The sequence below is a fragment of the Ornithorhynchus anatinus genome, chromosome 5, assembly GCF_004115215.2.
Source record: "Ornithorhynchus anatinus isolate Pmale09 chromosome 5, mOrnAna1.pri.v4, whole genome shotgun sequence".
In the NCBI taxonomy this organism is placed as follows: domain Eukaryota; kingdom Metazoa; phylum Chordata; class Mammalia; order Monotremata; family Ornithorhynchidae; genus Ornithorhynchus; species Ornithorhynchus anatinus.
Window position 1 is genome coordinate 22,361,142 of NC_041732.1, and position 15,015 is coordinate 22,376,156.

The following is a 15,015-nucleotide window of genomic DNA, read 5'->3' on the forward strand; positions in this document are numbered from 1 at the left end:
CCCCTCTTCAAAACATTATTAGGTCGCAACTTCTCCAAGAGGCCTCCTCGGATTAAGCCCTTCTCTCTTCTGCATCGTCCACCCTCTTCGATCTGTGACCTTTGGACATGAGCTATTTGCCCTGCAGCATTCATGTGGATATCTGTAAACTATGCTCTTTGTGTAAATCAATATGGAGGGTGGGTATAAGCACCCAGGGGGTAGTTGGGAGGAGAGAATGAGGTGAAAAGCTACTGGTAATTATCGAGCATTGAGCATTGCAGAACGTGCTGGAGGAGGAAGGTACTGAGTTAATGAAGCAGAGAAGGAGCGGACAGTCAAAGTCTCCAGCCACGTAAGAAACCGACAATTTAAGTAAAAAGATTTCAGGCAGCTGATTGGGTCCTTAGCAAAGACCAGGTTTTCAACGATGACTCAGAGTCTGAGAACCGCAGTTTGCGGAGTAGGGGATCGATGGACAGTGGGGGACGAGGAGGGAGGCTGAGGCAGGGGAGCAGCATGGAACCACGTGAACCATAAAACATCTGTAGCCTCTACAAATGTTGCAGAAATCTCCGGTGGAGTCCAGAGTGAAGTGGGGGGTTGATTTGAAATTCATTCTTTTCTGAACCAAAACTCACTGCAACAAGAAGATTCCTCTGGTCATTTTAGGAATATTTTTCAAAGTGATGGGTTCTTTGTAGTAAGATTCATGAAAACAAGTGTTCACTGGATGAAAGTCTGTCCGGTGAAGACAGATAAGGTCTTTCTGGAGAAGACATTAACAGTGATAATAGTAGGAATAAGCACTTGCTACGTGCAAAGCACTGTCCCGAGGACTAGGAAGAGCTTCACAGGTGGAAATGACCTCATTCCCATTGAAACACTGGTTCATAATTGGCAAGTGCACCAGCGATGTGATTTTGGTCAACTTGCTAGTTATGAAGCAGTGTTTCAGTGAGAAATAAGAGAATGAGTTCATTCATTCAATCATATTTATTGAGCACTTACTGCGTGCAGAGCACTGCATTACTCACTTGGATTATACAATCCAGCAACAGATAGAGACAGTCCCTACCCGAGTTCTAACCCCCCTCTGCAAAATGGGGGTTAAGAATGGGAGCCCTGTGTGGGATAGGGACGGTGTTCAGCCTGATTACCTTGTCTCTACCCCATCACTTAATACAGTGCTGAGGATCCCTCTAGAAAGAGAAATGGAGACAGACATTACAGGCAGGGAACCTGTCTGCTAATTCTAAGTCTTAATTTCCAAGGGCTTAGAACAGTGCTCTGCACATAGTAAGTGCTCAATAAATACCACTGATTGATCTCTCCAACACTTTCCCCTACCTAAGAGGTTAGGAAGACACCCAGCAACTGCAGCTAAACTGACTGCTCCACTCTGCCTTACTAACACTTGCCCACCCATCACTCCTCAGATCTCCAGGAGAGGCTTATTTCACAGGGACTGGATGTCCAGACTGCCGACGGAATAGAGCTGTTTCTAGTCCAATACCTACCTTCTGCTCTCTCACCCACACCCCTGGCAACTCAGTCTCAGGAGCCCACACGACTCTGCTTCTCAAAGACAAATGGAGTGGCAATAATAATCAACGTCGTGTCCTCTTGACATAGATTCCCTGAAACCACCAGTGTCTGTCACAAAACTTCTTGTCTGACAAGTGTTCATTCCTTTGTGGGCCTGAGGCTATGCAGGGTGGCCCTTAATCACAGTTGAAATCAGTGGGGAGAGAGGAGAGGAAAGGAGAGAGGGGAGAGGAGAGAGGAGCCCCTTCCAGAACTCTGCTCTATATAGCGACAAGTTCAGAAGGAAAATAAGTGGAACCCAAATGAGCCAATTTGCCACTTCAAGGGAGTTTTAATTGAAGTCAGGCTGGGGAGAGTTTATGTCTATCGGAGACTAAACCAGATTTATAAAACGCCAGTTGTTGATATGGATTCAATCGAGTTATCCTCATCTCCTCCAGGAGCATCAGGTAAGATAGGCAGAGCTGCCTAGTCACGATTTTGAGGAAGGTGGTATAAAAGAAGGGCCTGGTGAAGGTGCCTCGCCCCAACCCCAAGGTCACGTCCATGGGAGACCTTCCCAAAGAATCCCCAGGGATGGAATAAATCACCACTAACAAGCAGATTTGAAAGGAATTTTATTTAAGATGGAAGGGGTAGAGGAAAGGAGAAAAGGCTTTTCAAGAGTTTGTAGCTGATAACTAGAAAGGAAGATAAATAAAAGTTTGTTACAAAGTCGGTGTGTCATGGCAAAATTCCAAGGCACATTGAAAAACTTTACAGTTTTTAACTCGTTCACTTTTTACATAATTACAAATTAACATACAGCAATCAGGTTTAACCCATTGTTTTTCAATATAATTCATCAAGAAAAATGTTCCTGACTGGCATTCAAAAACAAAACAAAAACTGAAAAGCAGAGGTAATAATGGATTAAAACCATCCCTCTGAACATTTGGTGACTTTAATGCTAGTGCACTCCATGTTAGTAAAAGTAAAACATGGGGAAGCCACAAAGCTAAACCACAGGCAAACTGAACTGGAGAAGTCTCCTTTAGAATTTCATCACTGCCATGAGACTGACCAGGGTCCCACTGCTTTACCAACTTTTAGTGAGCAAGACTGATGAAGGGAGAGATTTGGGAGGGGGATTTTTCTACTTCTGTGTGCATAAAAGGAAGCAGGTGTATATGTGGGGCTGTGTACCCGATAAGTCTTGGAACAAGTTAGAAATGCCAGAAGGAGGTAGGAGGCCCACTGAAGCACTCAGTATTTACTCTGGATGATAGATTTGAGATTGTTCCATGGCTGGCAATGCTTGGTGTCACCTCAGTTTGCCCAACCTTAAAACTTAGCTTCATGGATGGAGAGAGGATGACCCCACAGTTGGCTGTCATTTTAACGAAACGAGAATATTGAGCATTTGGAAACTTTTTTTCTTCCTTTTTTGTTTTCTTTAAAGGCAGCATTAAATTATTTTATTAATGTAGAAGCCCGGCCAGCAGGCAGCAAATTCCAGAGCTCTGGTTAAACCAGGAATGTTTTGCTAGGTTTAAGAGGGAGAAATATAAAAGCTGCAAAGACCCAAATGCCCCTTTGATATTTGAGTGTGAGTTTAGGTGACGGTGGTGGGACCGTTATGGGCTTCCTCCCCACCCCTATTTCTTCTTCTCTTCTATTTCACTGCCATCCAAAAACCAACCCCTGGGGTTCCGGGATCCTAGTCCCATCGGCCAGGAGGGGAGTGAAAGCAATTCTGCTCCTTTCAGTGATCCAGCCTTGAAGCTGCTCTCTGCTGCAGGATGGCTTCCGGGTTTTGACAAAGTGGCTTCTGGTAATGCCATCTGGCTTCACCGCAGTTTGGAAGAACCAAGCCAGTTCTCCCAAATCCTTGTGCAACTGAATGGCTTCTCTCTCTGCCTTTTCCCCACCCGGCTCTCCTCTGCCCTCCTGGAATTGGAAGGCAGGAAGTGGCTACTTTCATCTAATGGGGAATGGAAAGAGCGTGAGAGGTGGAAAACTCAGGAGAGGCACCCTGGGTTCAATTGGCCACTCTGGTCGGGGTTGGGGGACAGGGGGAGGTGGGTGGGCAGGAGGAAGATACCCACCCTTTCCCAGAAGGATGATGAATTTTGGGGATCTTCATCCCTCTTCAAGCTTGGCCCTTCTTGCCCCTCTACATTCTGAGGTGCTCCACATTACAAGTAACACCACAGGTTACCACCAGGCCCCAAAATATTCTAATGAGGCTTTCAAGTGATCACACTTTTTTTTAAGTGGTCAGACACCTTCGCTAACTCTCTCTACAGTGGTTTTACCCTGAGATGTGACAGGCAAGAGATGTGACTGACACTACCTTTGCTTTGGGCTCAAATGGTAAAGGGTTTCAAGACTTTATCCTTCCCTCCGAGCACACACCATGATCTGTTAGGGGAGAGAAGGGAAAGAGAAAGGCCATTTGCTGAACTCAGCATTCTGGACTCTGACGATTTCTAATCCTCTCCAATTTTAGAGTTGGGGGTGGAGGGGAGAAATGTAAATCTGATTGTCTCCTAATCAAGGTATCGCAAAGAGATTTTTAAAGTGCTTATGGAATCAAAATGGTGACAAAAGTCTGAGATGATTCACACTCAGGTGCAAGAAATTGGATTTCACCTGGAGGCCGAGTGGCGCTGGGGTTCTAGATTAAAGGAGCCTCTTTTTCCTCCACTACCACAGTTATTCGTTAACCTCCTTGGTTTTTAGCAGAAGAACTGTGGGTGGGACCCTCAAGACCGCAGAGCGACATGGTGGAAAATGGAAGGCCAGAGCAGGAGTCTCGGCATAACTGCAGCTTGGACACTGGGCCTTTTTGCGGGGTGATAAGCCAGACCAGGGAGTCCCTTCCCTGCCCACTTCATGGCACAATAAGCAGCTCCGTGCGTTTCAAATCATGTCAAACCTTGAGCAGCCATAGGCTGGCTCCCTCCTGAATAGGATAAGTGGCAAAGACACAGTAGCAGCAGACCGTCCCTTGATAAGTGGCTTTCCCTTAACACTTTAAGTAGGGGGTCCAGAAAAAGCTTAGTAAGGCTGGGTCCCATATAGGGGGTGCGCAGGTCCCCCGATACTGAACCCTTCCGGGCAATACCTGCCCCAAGTAAGTGGTTTTCAGCATTCTTTTATTTCAGCTCCCCATTTCCAAAACAAATTAAAAATAAAATACTACAGCTAGAAAAGGAAGGGAGGTGAACCTTCAATCAAGTGAAATCAAACTGCGCAGCAATGCTCACCCCCTTCTGCCCCTGACCCAAAAGCAAAAAGTTGTTTCTGTTTAGAACAGCATGGGCAATCTGGCCCTGGGCCCCGTCATTCCCCTCCTGCCCCTCTCCCGATGTGGCTGTGGCCAAGGGAGGAGAAGCAGGAGACTCCAAATATTGCACGTCCGGAAGGGGCAGTTTGGCAGAGAATTGCAGCCCTGCCAGGGAACACCATCTCCCAGTTTGGTTGGCATCCAGGCCCCAAAGTCCCATGCTGTGGGAAGATCCTGAGAGGGAACCCTAACTGCTAAGGGAGGAGGGGTTCTAACAAAAGATTCCCAGCCTCAACCTTGTCCCCAGCTCCACGGGCCAGCAGGTCAACCCAGGCAAACACAGCTGGCTGTGGTGACACAGGTTTCTCAGATTCTCATCCTGGGCAACAGGACTCCCCGGTCCCCTCCCCTGACCAGAATCAACCCCACCCCCTTCCTCCATTTTTATCCAGGGAACCGCATGGCCTCCTCGGTCTGGCCCTGAGCAATGGGCTTTGCATTTCCCAGTTGTAGTTTTTTAAGTAGGACCCAGACAAACAAGGGAGGCCCTCTGCCTTCCGCATTCTACCCCAAGGCGGCAGAGAGCAAACACCTGGTGCTCAAATGTGTCCTTAAACACCCTCCCCCCCCCCAAATTCAAAATAAATAAAAACTAAACTAAAACAAATTTACTTTTTAACCAGACCTCTTTCAAATAAACAGAAAGATAAATATCTCCATCTGCAAGGCCAGCTTGCAATTCAAGAATAAGCACCACATAACAGTTAAAAAAAAAACCCAGCAAAGTAGATCCAAAACCCCATGCTCCTTCAAGGGCAATAGCAAGTGTAAGGGGCCACCGTTGAAAAGATGACCCTCCCTTGGGGGAGGGCACTGTACACTGCCTTTCAGATCTTTAGATGCTGCTACTGCTGCTGCTGCTGTTGGTTTGGGGAAACGCCACCCATGAACCGTTCTGCGCTTCCCAGCTGGTGATAAGCTTCAAGCAAATACAAATTAAAACATAGTGCAAAATTTAAAAAAAAATCTAGCAAGTAAATTCACTTCAGATTGGGGGGGTTGAGGGAGAGTGGTAGTCGACTGGGTGATCCTTAGCTTTCCATTTAACAATGAAAAATCATCTCAGGGAGCCTGGGTTAATCTGGGGAAAGTCCAGGGCAGAAGCTGCTACTTTTCAGCCTGTGCCCTGCTCTTGCTCTTCCCCACCAATGAACCAGTGCTTGCACCAGTTGGGCCCGCCCCTCAGTCTCAGAAGTCCAGGGCCTCTGCCTTCTCATGCTCTGGGTGAGGGTGCAGATGGCCACCGCCATAGGGTTTGGTTCCTATTTTTCGTACTGAGCGGTTCTGGGAAGAGAAGATGGGAAGTGACAAAGGATCAGAGGTCCTCTCTTCCTGGTCCCAAGAACAAATCTGCCTCCATCTTGGACAACCAGTGAGCTTCACCTTGTTTGGGACAGGCCAATTGAACCCAAGTCTCTCTCCAGGTAAAAAGTTGGGACTCCATCTGGACTCAGAAAACCAAATGTCAGGTTTCTCCCTGTCCTTTAGAGAACCATCTGGAATTTATCAGGGGCCCTATAAAGCCATGAAGAAAGGGGGCGGTCCAACCTAACACCCTTAGAAATAGAGAGTTTATTCTTATAAAATTAATCCCCCTCCTAAAGTGAAATGGAAATAACCACTATGCCAGGAAGGAAGCGTGCAAGGTTGGGAGGAAGAGGGAAAGGAAGAATAGGGCAGCCAAACTCTGGGTACTAAAGGATGAGACATTTCATATCTATAGGCTACCTGATCAACACCAGGTATCGCCTTTTTGGGCCAAGATAAACTAATCAGCTGCATGAACCCTCTGTACTGCTCTCACGGACACCTATCTCTACCCACAACCCCAAGCACAGTGGGTGTGGACATACATACACGTCACTATCTATGCACTTTACAATTCCAACCTTTTGCTTTTTCGTTTTGGTGGTGTGTTCCCCAGATCATCAAAATTGTTCAAGCCCCTGGGAAACTCATTTTCAGCCTCTGAGCGTTTAGGACCAATCTACAGCCACCCTCCTCGGGACCACCATTGCACTTGTTGGCAGTGGGGTCACCTTCAGCAGGTCAACCCCTACCTCTCAGACCTTGGCATGTGCCAACCATGCCCAGAGCCTGCCCTGGGCCCTCTGCCCCTTGCCATTCCCAATTCTGGGATCCTAGAATTTATCGTCTTCAAATCCAGCTTCCGGTGTGCTCGTGGGAAATGAAATACTGGAGGAGAGGGAAAAGATCCCCCCCCCTTGGAATAACCCATATGTCAGGTGGCAAGGGGTCACCCAGATTCCGAGAGGGTCTTTCCATACAGATCTGGGGGTGTAGAAACAGAGTCTCAGCAGAAGATCTCTTCACCCTCTGCTGGTGCTTCTGAAGAAAGTGAATCTGGAAAAGAGAAACCAAGGAGGAAGAATGAATCTAAACGTAAAAGCACTGAAAGGAAGTCTGCTTGAAAAACAACACTCTTTCCTATGGCATCAAACCCCATCATGGAGCCCGGGGACTCTCTGAAGGAGAAACCCACAGTAATAATAATAATGATGATGGTATTTGTTAAGTGCTTACTATGTGCCCAGCACTGTTCTAAGTACTGGGGTAGATAGAAGGTAATCAGGTTGTCCCCGGGGGGCTCACAGTGTTTAATCCCCATTTTACAGATGAGGGAACTAAGGCACAGAGAAGTTAAGTAACTTGCCCAAGGTCACACAGCAGACAGGTGGCAGAGCTGGGATTAGAACCCATGTCTTCTGACTACCAAGCCCGTGCTCTTTCCGCTAAGCCATGTGCTTCTCAATACCTGCCCCAGGGCAAAGCCCGGGTACTTAATGGACAAATCCTCAGTGCCTGCCCCAGCAACCTCCAAGTAGCCCCCAACTGCCTCATGACATGCCAGTGACTTGAATTCTAATCCTGCCCCCTCCACTTCTCTGCTGTGTGACCTTATGCACGTCACATAACTTCTCTGTGCCTCATTTACCTCAATTGTAAAATGAGGTTTAAGACTGTGAGCCTGTGGGGCCTGATTATCTTGTATCTACCCAAGTGCTTAGTACAGTGCCTGGCACTTAGTAAGCACTTAACAGATACCATAAAAGAATGCTAGAATACAAAAACCATTTGGGAGGCTCCACGCAGGAGGTCCAGGTCCCCTCTCCAGGAATCGGGCTTTGAGTTCCCCATGGATCTACAGTACCAGGATTGTAATTGTAACTGTGTCCTTTCATAATATTGGTATTTGTTAAACACTTACTATGTGCCAGGTACTAAACTAAGCACTGGGGTAGGTACAAGCAATTCCTGTCCCACAAGGGGCTCACAGTCTTAATTCTCATTTTACAGATGCAGTAACTGAGGCCCAGAGAAGTTAAGTACTTGCCCGAAGTCATACAGCAAACAAGTGGTGGAGCCAGGATTAGAACCCAGGTTCTTCTGATTCCCAGACCCATGCTCTACTTAGTAAGTGCTTTGTTAAGCGCTTTCTACGTGCCAACCACTGTATTAAGCACTAGGGGTGAATTCAAGATAATCGGGTCCCACACTGGGCTCAAGGGAACTGAGGCACAAAGAAGTGAAAGGACTTGCCAATATGACCTTGGCAGATAAACAGCAGAGCTGGCATTAGAACCCAGTTCCTCTGATGCCCGAGCCCATGCTATTTCCACTAGGCCTCTCTGCTTCTTAAGTGGCTGTGCAAAGGCCCACCTGGAGACCCCCTCAACTCCCACTGGGGAAGGGGGTCTGACCCAGACAATCTCGGGGAGGGTAATGCTACAGGCCTGGGGCACACCGAGGAAGCGGCCATCAGTATTCGACGGAGGTTAGAGGCTGTGACGACCCACTGGCCTGTCCTGCCACACTGCACACACTTGGAGTTAGCCTTTTGGGCAACGGGATGTGAATGGGGGAGAGGAAATGGAGGAGGAAAGCCATCCAAGCCCCACTCTACTCCAAACCCGGCCCAAGATTACATTGCAAAACCCAGAGAGGCAGATAGGGAGCACTCAGCCAACCCACCCTCACTTTCACCTGCCGAAAGGGTGGATGCTGGGAAATTCCGCCTAGAGGCTCCTGGCCTTGAGGCCTTCCCAGCTGCATCATCAGCTCATGTGCTGCCAGCCCGTTACATATTGATTAGTATTAAAAGATGGAGACCTGAATCAATTGGACCACCTAGAACATGACCACAGGCCTGCTCTGTGGCTTTGCCGCAAGAACAGCAAATGCTGGACAGGAACCCAAGCTACTGCATTTGATCCAGCCAAGCCAGCGAGAGCCCCAGTACCCAAGAGTTGCATACATTCCGCTCTGCCACTCACCAGGGGGCTGAGAACGACTTCCTTTGCTCTTCTTCTTTTTCTCCTTCTTTTCCTTTGGCTTGGCCAACCCAAACAGGCGGGTGGAGGCAGAAGGCGGGGCCTGGCCTGATCCCTCGGGGCCTTTGCCCGACTGGCTGGTTCCACTGAGTAAGTGGAAGGGTCCCTTGTCTTTGTGTGTCCGAGAGATGCTGTTTTTTGTGGGGGACACTGTCAGTTCAGAGTCCAAAGACCCCTGCCGCACCGGGGAAGGTGCAGAAGGTCCAGAAGGCTCCTCAGGGTTGGGGAAAAAAGATGGTATCTTCATCAGTCTGTTGTGCTGAGACATCTGCAAAAGGGAGGAGGAAGCATGGTTGAACAAGGAGGTTTCACCTCAGAACTCGGCATCTAACTTTTACTCCCACCGGGAAAGAGACCTCTCCCAGATCTCCCACCTGGCTCAGGATCCACCCAAGGCCTGTCCTGATCATGGGTGAACCCAAAGAGCTGGAGACTGATGCTCGCCATGGTGGTCTGCTGGGCCCTGTAGTCCCAGCAGTTGTGACATAACCTCAGCCAAGGCAGCCCCGGCTCCTTTGCGTTGAGGTCGGCTTTCTTCCTGTTCAGATGGCCCCTTTAACACTTTTGACCCTGGGCCTGAAGTGAGAGTGGGAGACTGGGTTTCTGTCCTGCAGGTCTCCTACCATACATGGATGTTACCCCCGTAAGCTCACTGTGGGCAGGGAATATGCCTACCAACTCTGCTATACTGTTCTCTCCCAAGCTCTTAGTACAGCGCTCTGCACACGGTAAGTGCGCCATAAATACCACCGACTGCTTGATGGATTTTGTCTTGCCTGACCTCCAGGCTGGACTTGGCCCAGGCAGGGCTCTATCTCCCACTGATGCTCTGCACACAGTAGGTGCTCAATAAATATGATTGAATGAAATGAATGAATAATAATTGTGGTATTTGTAAAACACTTACTATACACCAGGCACTGTACTAAGCACTGGGGTAGATACAACGAAATTGGGTTGGACACAGTACCTGTCCCACATACAGCTCACAGTCAATGCCCATTTTCCAAATGAGGGAACTGAGGAACATAGAAGTGAAATGACTTGCCGAAGGTCATGGCAGACAAGTGGCCGAGCCAGGATTAGAACCCAGGTCCTTCTGATTCTCAGGCCGTGCTCTATCCGCTAAGCCCCGTTGCTTCTCTGATAAAGGCTACATGTGTCCCAGTCCTTCCTCTTCACCCAACGCCTTCCCAAGGTGGCACCCACAAAACCACTTTTACTTCTATCATTATTAGCCACAATGGCTTTCCAGTAGTCACTCAGCTTGGGGTAGTAGAAAAGACAATCGATCAGTGGCATTTATTGGGTGCTTTCTGTGTGCAGAGCACTTAACTAAACACTTGGGAGAGTATAGTACAACAGAGTCACATTCCCTGCCCACTAAAACCTTACAGTCTAGAGGACACCCAACTGTCTTCATTTTCTTTATTGCAGGCAGGAGCCTGGACTAGTGAGGCCCCCATGTGGATGGCAAAACTCTCCAAAAAGCCCTTATCCACAGATGGGATGAGATCCTCAAGATTTCCCTAATGTTCCTGAAGGCTGAACCCACATCCATCAGCACCCTTTTCCTATTAACACTTAGTGTGGGTCTCAGGCTCCGAAGCACTTCTGTTTGCAGCTTCCTCCAGAGCAAGGACTGTAACATTCATTTCTCCTGGATGGTTCCCGGAAGCCCTGGAAAGTGCTTGGCATGCCCGCCTGGCACCCAGGACAGCAGCCGACTAGTCAGGAGTGCCCACCATGCCCTCAGCTGTCCACAGATACCCAGTACTGTGCCTGGCAAACCAAGAGTGCCCACCATGCCCTCAGGTGCCTAGGGTAATGCCTGACTAGTCCACTGACCCATGACAGTGCCTGGCCAACCAAGAGAGTCCAGCATACCTTCAGATGCCTAGGATAAAGCCCAGGTAGACACCCCCAGGACATCATCTGGTATGATCACAAATACCCAGGATGACGTCCCAACTCCCGGACACCCAGGGCAGGGGTGTATCAATTTCAGCACTTGGTACAGTACTTGACACATAAAAAGCATTTACATCTCCAAACAGTAACATTTATTTCTCCTGGATGGTTCCTGGGAGCTACAGAAGGTGCTCGGCATGCCCGCTGGCACCCAGGACAGCACCCAATAAGCCAAGAGTGCTCAGCATGCCCTCGGCTGCGCAGGGTAATGCTTAGCTAGTCCACAGACCCCCAGTATGGTGCTCAGCAAACCGAGAGTGAGCAACATGCTGTATAGACACTGCTGTACTGTACATTCCCAAGGACTTAGTAAAGTGGTCAGCACACAGTAAAGGCTCAATAAATTCCATTGACTGATTGAACAAATATCATAAACAAAATAAACACAGAACTACTTGCCCCTCCCCACTGCGACCAAACCCACAAAGCAATGGACCTGAGGTCTTGCAGGAGTCGATCTTCCCTGGTCTTTCAGGAGAGGAGGATGAAACCCAGGGCCCAGACCAATGGCCCTAAATCCCCCACCCGAGTGACGGCAGTCGAGTATGGGGTCCAGGGACCCCCAACATCACCTGATGGGCCTCGAATTCATTCTGCTTCTGCAGTAACCTCTCGTTATCCTTCCTCAGCTGCTCTTGATCTTTCTCCAGCTGTTTCTGGGAGGCCCGGAGCCTCTCCAGGTCGATCTGGTACGCTCCCTTCTTCTGCCGCAGCTCCTCTCGCTCGCGGTCTAGCTCCTGCTGGTCCCTCTGCATCAGCTCCTCTCCCTGGACAAGTCGGGCTTCCCGCTCCGCCAGCTCTCTCTCCCGTGCTTCCCATTCCTTCTCCCTCTTGCGCTTCTCCTCCAGGTGCTGCGACTGCTGTTTCTGCAGGTTGGCCAGGTCCTGCCGCTGCTTCTCCAGACTGCGCTGCTTCTCCTGCTCGATCAGAGAATTGGGCCGGGACAAACTCCGGCTCATCACCCGCTCGTTGAGCATCAGCCTTTGGTCCTCAATGTAGCTGTCCTGCTGCAACACCACTCCCTGAGGGGTAGAAGAAGGGAAGCGAATGGGAGAAGTGGCGTGGACGGAGCACGGGCCTGTTAGTTAGAAGGTCCTGGGTTCAAATCTGGACTCCGCCCCCTTATTTGCTGGGGGACCTTGGGTGAGTCACTTTAGTTACCTCATCTGTAAAATGGGGATTAAGACCACGAGCCCTATGTGTAACCTGCACCGGGTCTGAAATAGTTTGGACAGTGCCTTGCGCATAGCGCTTAACAAATACCATTAACAAAAAAGGAAAAATAAAAGTGTTGAGCCTGAATCAGAAATGTGAGGTCCCCTCATACATCTTATTCTGTCCTCAGAACACCCCTGGGAGATAAGGGAGAGGAAGGTACTTTCACCACAATTTTACATGTGGGGAAACTGAGTTCCATAGAGGTTTAATGCCCTTCTGGGGATCCACAGTAGGCCATGGAGAGCTGGGTCTAAAACCCAAATCTCCTCACTCAACCGGGACCCAACTGGCTAATCTCCTCTTCTTCTCCTCTCCCGAGAGGTGCTGGTTGTGGCCCTACATGGGAAGCAATGTGGCCTTCTGGGAAGAGGGATGTGGCTGCTAATCCTGGTTCTCCCATCTGTCTTTTAGGTGATCTTGGGTAAGTCACTTTACCTCTCTGTGCCTCAGTTAACTCGCCTGTAAAACGGGGATTACTACATGCCTGGCATGTAGTAAGTCCTTTAACAAGTGCCACGTTAAAAAAAACAAAGACATCTCTGCCTGAACTGGCTTCTAGCTAAATCCAACAGCTAAATCATCTCTTCCACCTCTGGCTGATCCAGAGTATTCATTCAAAGGGGAGACTGGATCTGGAGAAATCATGACCTGGGGCTAACCTTCCTTTTCCAAGCACTTATCCTATCCCATCGTAACTACTACATCTGCCACCTAGCTGATCTCTCTCTGCCTCCTTTATCTCCCCACTCCAGTCCATACTTCACATGCTGTCTAGATCATTTTTCTAAAACAGCGCTCAGTCTGCATTTCTTCTCCATTTGCCCACTCCTCAATAACCTCCAGCAGTTGCCCATCCAACTCCACATCAAATAGAAACTCCTTACCATCAGCTTTAAAGCACTCAATCAGCTTGACCCATCCTATCTTATCTTACTGATCTACTTCTAAGGCCCAGCCCGCATACTTTGCTCCTCTAGCACCAGCTTGCTCACTATGCCCCAATTTCGTCTCTCTCACTGCCGGCCCCTTTCCCATATCATACCTCTGGCCTTGAACTCCATCCCTCTCCATTTACACCAGACCACCATTCCCTCCATTTTCAAAGCCTCATTAAGCCTTTGTTTCTGCGCTCACTCTCCCTTCTGTATCATCTATGTACTTGGTTCTGTGACCTTTGAGCACTGGTATTGATCCAACCCTCAGTCTCGCAGCACTTATGTATCCATTTATAAATTATTCATATAAATGTCTGTCTCCCCTTCTAGACTCTAAGCTTAAATTATTCATATAAATATCCATCTTCCCTTCTAGACTTTAAGCTCACTGTGGGCAGGGAAAACATCTACCTGCGCTTGGAACAGTTCTTGGCACATAGTAAACATTTTACAAATATCACCATTAATTATTATTACTACCAACTCTGTGTATTGTACTCCCAAGAACTTAGTACAGTGTTCTACATACAGTAAGCTCTCAATAAATGCCACTAACTGATTGATTGACTCTCTGCTCTGTTCCTGTGTCAAACCTGTCCTGACTCAGACATCTGTGGCTCTATGTGAGAGGGTACGGCATCAGAAACAATGGTTTAGTATTTTAGTTCATACACCTTTTACATTTAAAACAGTGGGAACTTTCACAGAACCCATTTCAATGGGCCAGCCATGTCTGTGTGTCCACCACTAGACCCTATCAGCATCCAGCCTAAGCGAATTTAGCCAGAACATGGGGGTGCAATGAATGCCCAAGGGTCACTTTGGGGGCAGGCCAGGGAGGGTGAACCTGAGAATGTGGCTTCAGGTTTTAATCAGAACCTTCCCTGGTTCCCAAACACAACCCTCAAACACACACCTGAAAAGTAATCCATCCTGATTGGTTCCCGAGCTAACTCACCTGCAGAGTGTTGAGAAGTTCATGGAGATGAACGATGCTTTGGATAACCCGCTGTAAAGAGACAAAGTCACACTGTTGACTTCCAGAGTTTTCTGGACCACGGACCCCAGCCCATTTGATAAAACCTAAATGTTCTAATTTCCAGCCAAAAAGCCTTCCCTGTTTGCCCTGGCTCCTTCATCTTGAAGTGTGAATGAATGAATCAATTCATTAAGCATGCCTCCGCTCCCCTGAGGGAGCACTCCAGCACTTAGAACAGTGCCCAGTGCTTAGAACAGTGCTTGGCACAGAGTAAGCATTTAACAAATACCATAATTATTATTAACATTAACTACAAGTCACCCTGTGTGAGGCAGGGGCCACAGAAGAACAACCTGAACTGGGGTCCTGCAGTTGAGATGTATGGTTACTTCTCAGTGACTGGCAGGTACACTCCAGTGCTTCTGGGTAAAATCCCAGGTGGGCAGAGGATGAGATTGTAAAATCACTGTGGGAAGGGAATGTGCCTAAGCTCAACGTGGGCAGGGAATGTGATTGCTATACTGTACTCCATTCAATCATATTTATTAAGCGCTTACTGTGTGCAGGGCACTGTACTAAGCACTTGGAAAGTACAATTTGACAACCGATAGAAACAATCCCTACCCTACAATGGGCTTAGTACAGTGCTCTGTACACAATAAGTACTCAATAAATATGACTGACTGATTCTGTTGTATTATA

The 15,015-nt window shown here is 48.3% G+C and overlaps 1 protein-coding gene across 11 annotated transcripts in view; it reads right to left on the minus strand.

The window, feature by feature from the left end:
• Window positions 1–2,127: 2,127 nt before the first annotated feature.
• Window positions 2,128–15,015, minus strand: part of AKAP13 (A-kinase anchoring protein 13) — a 394,860-nt gene continuing 381,972 nt past the window's right edge. For all 11 annotated transcript variants that reach the window (XM_039912298.1, XM_039912295.1, XM_039912293.1 and 8 more), the window contains 4 exons: window positions 14,293–14,343; window positions 11,754–12,203; window positions 9,154–9,478; window positions 2,128–7,222 (listed from right to left, as the gene is read on the minus strand). In XM_039912298.1, the coding sequence (XP_039768232.1) occupies window positions 7,173–7,222; window positions 9,154–9,478; window positions 11,754–12,203; window positions 14,293–14,343 (876 nt within the window). In that variant the 3' untranslated portion in view covers window positions 2,128–7,172. The remainder of the gene's footprint in view (window positions 7,223–9,153; window positions 9,479–11,753; window positions 12,204–14,292; window positions 14,344–15,015) is intronic.